Source organism: Dasypus novemcinctus, chromosome 21 (assembly GCF_030445035.2).
Source record: "Dasypus novemcinctus isolate mDasNov1 chromosome 21, mDasNov1.1.hap2, whole genome shotgun sequence".
Lineage (NCBI taxonomy): Eukaryota > Metazoa > Chordata > Mammalia > Cingulata > Dasypodidae > Dasypus > Dasypus novemcinctus.
The window spans coordinates 59,229,777-59,238,479 of NC_080693.1; the positions used below are offsets into that span (position 1 = coordinate 59,229,777).

Consider the following 8,703-nt stretch of genomic DNA (forward strand, 5'->3'; position numbering starts at 1 on the left):
GATGCCCACACACCTGCCCCTCTCCCAGGGCCCTCCAGGAAGCAGAGGCCAGACAGGGGGAAACAGGAACACATTGCCCTTTATTTGCCTCTCTCAGAATACTGTACAAAGGGAGTAAAAATCCTATTCACACGTTGCTTAGAAAGATTTCAAGATGAAAGTTCCCTATGAAACAAGGCTGGGGGTGTGGGGGCCCAGGAAGCAGAAAGCTGGGCGAATAACCTCCACTCCTCTGTCAGGCCTTTTCAAAAGAAACACAGAAACCTGGGTCAGACTGGGGAGAGAAGGCTCCTCTCCAGGCCTGTGCTCAGGCTCCAGGCCCCTGCAGGCCATTCCTTGCTCCTTCCATTGCCTTGCTTGAGAAGCAGTGCTGGGGCGCCACAGCCCATGAGCCCCACGGAGGGCGGGTTCATCGTTCCGCATGCGCACGCCACACGAGAGGCCCTGCCCCCATGCTAGACTGTTCAAGGTTATGAGGAGAGGGGCTGAGGAGGGGACCCTGCGACCCATCATTTCTGTCCCAGATTCCCCCTCTCCTCACACCACTGCGGTGTCAAACTGGGCTAGTGAGTACAACTCACAGGCCTCCTTCACGCAGCTCCACCTCCTCAAGCCAACCCAGCAGCTTCCAACCCGCAGCAGCCTCCCTTCCCTATTACCACCGCCACGCTGCGGGTCAGTTAACCCTCCAAGCCTGCTCCTTTCCCTGCCCATATCCCAAACGATGAGGATGGGCCTGGCTTCCGTCCCATTCCCTCCCTCCCACCAATCTGCTATGAGGTCCCATTCTTTTAAACCTCAACTCACCATCCCTCCACACGCCCCCTGCCCCCACCCCACCATCAAAGCCAGGATGGCTATAGCCTGGCTCCCAAACCTCTGGGAACAGGACATCCACCCCCAGCCCCAGCACCCCTCTCCCTCTCCTTACCCTCCCCAACCCCACCCAATCCCCACATGTGCCTTGGACTGGAGAGTGAGTGCTCTGCCCAGAGGAATGAGGCCGCATCACACACTTGCTCTCATACATATAAGCACACACTGAGTGCCATCCTAGAGACTTAAGAATTAAAGTGAAACAATCTAGAAGCTGTACCGTCATCCCCTCTGCTCTCCCTGAAGGGGTTAAAGTGCTTCGGCCGCCTGAGGGTAAGCTTGGGAGTAGGCAGTTCCCCTGGTCTCCTGTCCCAACGTCATGGGTCCATGTTCAGCCCAGGGGCCCAGTCCACTCTATGACTACCCCCAGGGAGTCTCTATTCAAAAGGCAAAAGGAAAAGAGCATAAAAAATCAGAAGAATCAGAGCCCGAGGACCCACCCCATCCCCACTCTAAGCTACTCCAAGTCGGCTACTGGGGGAAGCCCGGGGTTAAACTAGGGCCCAGAGGCTCAACTCCCATCTCTGGCAGTGTCCAGAGGCTCCTTGTGTCTTCAGCATCCAGCACAGGCCTTGTACCCCTACCCTGCCATCCTGGGCAGGGAGAGGGGCTGCACTCTCAGTACTTATTGATTCCAAAAATCCGGACTCCATGGAGCTGGGGCAGCTTGGGGATGAGCACGCTCATCAAGGACACTGTGTTGAGGATGAAATGGATCTGGTCGTACTTGGTGTAGAAGCTGGTGAGGAAGTACCTGAGCGGGGAAAGTTGGGAGAGAGTTAAGACTCTGTTTGGACTTCTTCCTCCCTCATTCCCTGGGTGTTCTGCGAGACCCCCCTCCCCAACAAGAAGTGGGGTGGCATGATCTCCCAGGCTAAAGAGCCCCCTCTCCCGAACCAGCCCCCTCAACTCATCCCCGCCATGGCCTGGGGGCTAACCTCACTAACAGGGAAGAAGCCCCATTTGAGGGAAGACAAGACCAGAGAGGCCCAAGGGCTGAGTCCAGTGTAAAACCCATGGATACTCCAAATTCCTTGCCTCAGCTCTTCCCTACCCCACGGGCCAGAGCAGGGGAAGAGTTCAAGCCCGGCTGGGCCCCAGGGTCTCCCAGGCCTTGCCTGCCTGCTATGCCCTCCTTCATCCAAAGCACTCACAGCACGATGGGTGTGATAGTCAAGAACTTGCGAGAGGCGGTGAACTGGACCCCATAGTCCATCTGCTCCCAGTGGGTCAGCAACCTTGCCTTGCCCTGGTCCGGGGTCTCGAAAGGTGTCCCCTTCACCGTGTGCAAGAAGATGTACATACCCTGGAGAAAGCGGCCTTCATTAGAGGAAACAAAAGGCAAAAGGCTCTCCAGTTCAGTTCCTGCACCCTAGCCACAGACACAAGGGGGTCCTGGGTAATTTGCAGCCTCCCTCTGCTAGGCAGTGAGATGTAGGCTGGAGGTCAGAACAGAGCAGCCCGGAGCCTGGCAGGAGAATGAAGGAGACCAACAGGCTGAGAGGACAGGCCTGGCAGGAGAGCGCCCAAGGAAGAAGTCAGTCCCAGACTGGGTAGGTGCCTGCCCCCTACCCTGCCTCAACCAGGTTGCACCCTCCCTGTGCAGCTGGAAGGAGAAGTGTTCTTGGCAAAGAAACTGGACTCCCACCTGTCCACCCAAAGGGAATAAGATAGCAGGAGATGAGGGAGCAAAGAGGGGCAAGAGTGGAAAATGGTTTGAGCTCCTGACTTGGGAAAGGTACACTTCTGCACTGAGCTGGGCACCAGGACTCTTTGAGGCCCTTGGTTTGACTCTCTTTGGCCTTTCTTCCTGACTTGAAAACTACCTCATGCCGGAGCTGTGGACAAATCTGCAGATTTTATTCCTCCTATAGGAGTGCAAAGGCCTGAAACTCAGGAAGGGAAGTAAGGCAGAGAGATGAGAGCTGGGTCTGGGCTCTGGCAACTGATGCTGTCAGTGCCTCACCCTGCCACCTGGCCCATGTCTGTGGGCTCCTCCTATCCCTCAGTTCCGACAAAGAGTAGCCAACCCGGCCAGGGTGGGCGGCAGGCACCCCCTCACCATGTTGTGGATGAGGTTGGTGAGGGTCCAGACGACAGGGACGCTCACGAAGGGGATGCTGAGCAGCACCACGTGGAGAAGCCCGATGGCCAGCACATAGGACAGCCAGATGCCACGGCTGTTCATCACCCGTGTGTTGGGGTTCACCTCGCTGTGCGCCGTGCCCACATTCATCCTGCTGCCCCTCTCCGCAGCTGTTCTGCAAACAAGCAGCACAGGTGAGACAGGTTGTGCCACTTTCTCTGCCCCCTCACAACCTCCAAATCCTGCGAGGAGGCAGGCTCTTCTCTCCCTCAGAACTCCACGCAGTTCCACTGTCTAGATTCTCAAGCAAGAAGGCAGGAGAAAGTCCATGTGGACTTAGCTCTGTTTACTCATTTCCCGCTGCCAGGATGGGATAAACACGGGCAGGCCCCACCCCTCATCCCATCACTGGGACAGTGCTCCTGCAGGCACTGGAAATGCTTGGAAGGCTAGGTCATCAAGAGGCATCCAGCCCCAGAGCAGAGAAATCAATGCTTAACCCCCAAACCCATCCCCCAAAGCATTTCCATGAAGGCCCTCTCCCCATGAAGCAGAGGGGACAAGGATTGTGTCCCTCTAAGAATTCTCACTCAGCACAACCCCTGCTGGACTGTCATGCTGAGGACCATAAGAGGGAGTAAAAGGAGGTGGGACCTTTGGGGCACTGGTAGCAGTGGATGAAATCTTTTGCTGTCATCACTTCCACCAACCTCCCCTAATTCTCCAATCCTGGGTTTCTCCCAACCCAGACCCAGGAGGACTGACAGGGGAGAAAGAAAGAGTGAGAAGGCAGAAGAAAACAAAAGAACAGAGACAACCTTTGCCCAGACCTGGAAGGCTCCATCCAGATGCTTTACCCATTTGGCAGTCACTCAGGCTAACCCTTGTGATGCCACCCACTCTGCTGCCAAACCACCCATGGAAAAGGGCCCCTCACCCCACCAGAGCAGAAATGAGGATAAGGAACCTGGCTAACATCTATAGCTCCCACAGCTAGCAGGAATCCACATCAACACACTCCTCCCAAGAACACAAAACCACACCTCCAGCCTCCCTCCTGCCTGTCTTTTCTGCCCCACCCATCCTCACCTCAGTTCTTTTCTCAGCACTAATCTGCTTCCAGGTAGAAGCTAACACCATACCTCCCCCAGCCCAGTCCAATGGTAGAAGTCCTGCAGCTGGAAGAGCCAGGAGGGCTGCCCTTCAGATCCAGGAAACAATGGTGGCAGCAACCCAGAACAGGCTAAGGCAAGCGAAGAAGGGAAGGAGGGAGGGAGCAGTCCTGGTCCAGAGCTCAGCTATCTGCAGATCCCTGAGGGCCTGTGACGAGCAGGAGGTGGGAATGCCAGGTGCAAGCGTACTGGCTCACCTCCCTGATAAGAGGGAACATCCAGCCTCACGATGACCTAAGGTCATCGCCGTGGGAACAGTTCCATTTTTCCTGGGGATACAGAAAGGGGTCCCAAACACAGGTATTCTGAGAGTGCCCAGAAGGCCACCTCCCCTCACCCTGCTGCAGCCAACCAGCTCAGACCCATTTGTAATCAATCTCTGGCCAGGATCCTAGTTGGGACTGCACAGGAGCCAGAATTCCCAAGGGTCAGTTTCTTTATTTCCAAGAGAAAGGGAGCAAGTTTCCTTTCATCAGACAAATCCAAGCTTAGAGAGTTCAGGGGAAGTGTGGACTACAACTTATGCTCCCAGCATACAAACGTGGGCTGGCCCAGGATACGCCCTGGAAGAAGCGATGCTCCCAGGGCCCATCAGTCCAGCCCCTTAGGTTGGATAATTAGGCCGATCAGAAACCCAAGGAACAGAGCTGGCTCCCGTTGTTTACCTTCCAAGAGCCTTGGGGTTTCAGTTACCCTAACACAACCCCTGGGACACCTACTGCATAAAAGCCTCCACTGGGGGTGGGGGAGGACTGGTAAGTAAGAGCTTGAGGGACTTAATACTGACTGAGGGTAAGAGAAGGTTTCCCAAGTCTGACCAAAAACTGCTGTCCCCACCACATTCTCCTTAACCCAGACCTATAGAAGTATGGTGTGAATACAGAACGACCCCTAGCCCGCCCTAGTATTTTGCCCAGGAATGCCAAGACCCTCGTTGAATTCCAGATCACAAGACCCAGCACCCCTCCGTAGCCGGAAAAGGGCTTCTCACCCAACCTGATTAGTGTAGGAGGGGTCTAGACCCAAGTCCTGGCAGATGCTCTGGGAAGCTTCTTCCAGAAGCCTGAACACTAGGTGCCCCAAGAACAGAAAGAGCCAAGAAATAACCCCACCCCACCCCCAAAAAAGAGGCAGAAGAAATCCATAAACTAAGAAAAAGACTGACAACTGGGAAGCACTCTTGTGATTAAAGGTACATACCACTTCCATTAGTAAAATAACCAATTGACTTACCCCTCTCTCAGAAGTAAAATCCACCGCAGATGAGTCTGAAAAGTTCTGTCACAGCTGGCAAGTGGCTGCTTGCACCAGCCCCTGAAGTGGTTTCATAACCTACTTCAAACCAGTGCCTGCAGCAACTCTATTCTGTTAACCACTTTCTTGCTAGCAGCTTTTCCCCCTCCTAGCTTCTCCTCCCCTCTCCACCCCCTGGCTCCACAAACCGAAATCCCCGCCCAGTCAGTCAGTCAGACACCCAAGCAAAGGCCAGAGTATGCCCCAGGGCAGCCACCAGCTGAGAGCTTTTCATTCCCTCCCCCAAGTAAAGGCAGCCCTTTAAGCAAATCTGTGTGAAAGGTGCAAAACATCCAAGCCTTCACCCCAGCTGGGAATCGCTGGAAGCACTCTGCTGTATCCATTTCTCCCACCCTCCAAACCCCGAAGGGCTGCAGTTGCTCACCTCGCAGAATCTGGCCGAGCGTCCAGCGCTCGGGACCGCGATGGGAGAGGAAAGACCCGAGAACCGAGGCAAACCCGAGGCAAACCCACCACCCACTACCCGCGAGAGGGGGAGGAGCGAGGAGGCGGAGTCCTCACTATTGTTGTGCGGCTTTCTGAATGGGACCTCCCGCCGGGGGAGCCTCAGGCTCGGATTCCCAGCCTGGGACCTAGCTCTCCAAGCCTGGCCCGTTCCTGAGCCCCCACCCCCTAGTCCCCGCGTACACCAAGCCCTGGAAGTGGCCAAATCTTTATCCCCGAAGCCAAGCTGCTCCCCTTCCCCCATTCTCAGTCAGGGCGCCCCTCTCCGACGCCCCAACCCCGACTCTTGCCCCCAATTCTTTCTCTGGGAGCCCTTTCGGCTGATGCACCCCCTCCGTCCCTTCTCACGCTGCCCCGCTCCCCTCCAGCCCGGGACGCCTCCCCAGCTGCCCCTACTCCCCTCCCGTCCCCTGCCTCTGGCCCCAGGGGACCCCAAGCCTGTCCGAGGCCGCCGGTCTGGACTCACCGTGCGAGACAGGAGGTGGAGGACGCGGGAGGGGTGCCCGCGGGTGGGGGCAGGGGCGGGGGCGGGGGCCGCTGCAGCTACAGCAGCTGTAACAACCCGCGGCTGCAGGAACCCCGCTGGCAGCTCTTGCCGAATCAGCTCCCTGCGTCGGCCCCCACGACGTCATCGCCCCGCGCCGGCCGGTCGTCCCTATGCCTCCTGGGAGTTGTAGTTTCTTTCTGTCCCGTGCCGACCTGCCCGATGCCTCCTGGGAGTTGTAGTTTTCCCCCTGCTCTTGCCAAGACCTCGCTGGAACCGCTCCGCCGAATGCCTACCGGAATATGATACAAAGATCAGATGGTGTTACTTTGGCGCATAATAAATCCTGCCCTTTCGTCCGTGCCCCTCAAGTGCGGCGTCCGTCGCTCCAGTTTTGCAGATGAGGGAACTCGGAGTATTAAGTAACTTGCTAGATGTTCCCGCTGCGTCCCACCTTGGACCGGCACCCAGTGATGCTGATCCCGAGTGAAGGGTTTTTTCGCTACACCTCTCCGCCTCCGTCCTGGCCCCAGATTGGCTCTTCCACAAAGCGCACTAGGTCGGCCCTTTCCCATGTTGGGCCCTCTGGGGAGCGACTCTTTAACAACATTGGCTGGGGTGAGGGTCTGGAAAGTGGAAAATGCAGCCCTTGGGCAGCATTTATCAGAGTCTGTCTGCTTGTTCTCAACTCCCCCTGAAGCAGGACGGTAGGGCCACCCCACATTCCCGGCCTTCCTTCATCAGAGGATAGAAAAGGCCACGTGTCTTGGAAAGAGTCCTTGACGGGGATTTAGGAGGCCTGAATTCCCATCCCAGATCAGCTTGTATGCCTGTGAGTAGGAGGTCCGCCTCGCTGGTCTGCAGTTTTGCTGTCTGCATGCCCTTAAGGGAAAGCCCACATTTTACTGGAAAGTAGGTCTAGGGTAGATACTTCACTATCAGCAGCCTGAACCCTGGGCAAATTACTTACTTTGTCTTAATCTCTTCAATTCTACGCCTGTGAAATTCTACCTCCAGCATTGTGTGAATTCAAAAGAATGTATGCAGGGAAGCAGACTTGGCCCAGTGGTTAGGGTGAGGTCCGTGGTTCAAACCCCGGGCCTCCTTGACCTGTGTGGAGCTGGCTTATTCTCAGTGCTGATGCGCTCAAGGAGTGCTCTGCCACGCAGGGGTGTCCGCTGAGTAGGGGAGCCATGCGCAAGGAGTGCCACCCAGTGCGAAAGAAAGTGCAACCTGCCTAAGATTGGCGCTGCCCACACGGAAAGCTGACACAAGATGACACAACAAAAAGAAACATAGATTCCTGTGCTGCTGACAACAACAGAAGAAAACGCAGCAAATAGACACAGAGAACAGACAACCAGGGCGAGAAGGGGAGAAATAAATAAATAAATCTTAAAAAAAAAAAAAGTATGCAGAGGATGGGGAGTGGGAAGAAGAGATGTGATGTGGGGGCATTTTCAGGACTTAGAGTTGTCCTGGGTGGTACTGCAGGGACAGTTACGGGACATTGTATGTCCTCCCATGGGCCACTGGGTGGACTGGGGGATAGTGTAAACTATAATGTGGACCATTGACCATGTGGTACAGCAGTTCTTAGAGATGTATTCACCGAGTGCAATGAATGTCCCATGATGATGGAGGAGGCTATTGTTATGGGAAGAGTGGGGTGAGGGGGATGGGGGGGTATATGGGGACCTCATATTTTTTTAATGTAACATTAAAAAAAATAAAGAAAGAAAAAGAATTTTTTTAAAAAAGAATGTATGCAAAACACCTGTTGCATTGTAGGAAGCTATTTCTATAGGAGGTTGAACTCTTGAGTCTCCTGGCTTCCACTTCCATGTCTGCACATGGCTTCTGTTAGAGGTTTGCAATGATGAGCAGGTCATAAGGCTGTGGCTCCATTCCTATTGATTGAGCAAGCTGCCTACATGTGCAAGACAGCATATCTCCCCCCAAGAATGAGCCATATCACGGTGGGAATGGAGCAGATAAGGACACTCATCCCTTCTGGGCCATCAAACCCTCCTGCATTCCAAGAAAACCCTACCTCCTAGGCCACCACCCCCAAGCCATACACAAGAAGAATTTACTTTTACAGCCCTTTATTGACCCAAGGCTGTACTCTGGACCCCAATCCTCCCCATGAACTAACATTTCCCCACCTATTGATGTACTATATAAATTCAAATCCCCCCCTTCCAGGGTGGGCTGACATCTCTTTTCAGACCCCCACCATGGGAGAGCTTTTTAATAAATTTTCTGCCTCTGGTCATATCAGTCTCCATGTCCCAGTGAGCGCTGTTTTCTCCAACAGCTTCTCA

General features: G+C 54.8%; 1 protein-coding gene across 6 annotated transcripts; it reads right to left on the reverse strand.

Annotated features, from left to right (window-relative positions):
- Window positions 1-61: 61 nt before the first annotated feature.
- On the reverse strand, window positions 62-6,495 carry ORMDL3 (ORMDL sphingolipid biosynthesis regulator 3). Of its 6 annotated transcripts, XM_004450067.5 has the most exons (5): window positions 6,359-6,440; window positions 5,368-5,448; window positions 2,939-3,137; window positions 2,031-2,182; window positions 62-1,630 (listed from the first exon to the last, which is right to left on the reverse strand). In XM_004450067.5, the coding sequence occupies exons 3-5, from the start codon at window positions 3,110-3,112 to the stop codon at window positions 1,495-1,497; spliced, it is 462 nt and encodes a 153-aa protein (XP_004450124.1). In that variant the 5' UTR covers window positions 3,113-3,137; window positions 5,368-5,448; window positions 6,359-6,440; the 3' UTR covers window positions 62-1,494. The 6 variants fall into 6 exon arrangements, with proteins under 6 accessions (XP_004450124.1, XP_004450123.1, XP_023441798.1 ...); XM_004450066.5 differs by lacking the exon at window positions 5,368-5,448 and having other exon boundaries at window positions 2,939-3,132; window positions 6,359-6,495; XM_023586030.3 differs by lacking the exon at window positions 5,368-5,448 and having other exon boundaries at window positions 6,359-6,494.
- Window positions 6,496-8,703: the final 2,208 nt, after the last annotated feature.

Excerpts from the sequence above, each read along its gene's own strand:
- ORMDL3 (XM_071210646.1), bottom strand. The coding sequence starts at position 4,378 with ATGACCTTAGGTCATCGTGAGGCTGGATGTTCCCTCTTATCAGGGAG. Across the intron at positions 3,138-4,331 it reads TGTTCCCTCTTATCAGGGAG|AACAGCTGCGGAGAGGGGCA; the intron begins GTGAGCCAGTAC and ends GCTTGTTTGCAG. Across the intron at positions 1,631-2,030 it reads ACTATCACACCCATCGTGCT|GTACTTCCTCACCAGCTTCT; the intron begins GTGAGTGCTTTG and ends TTCCCCGCTCAG.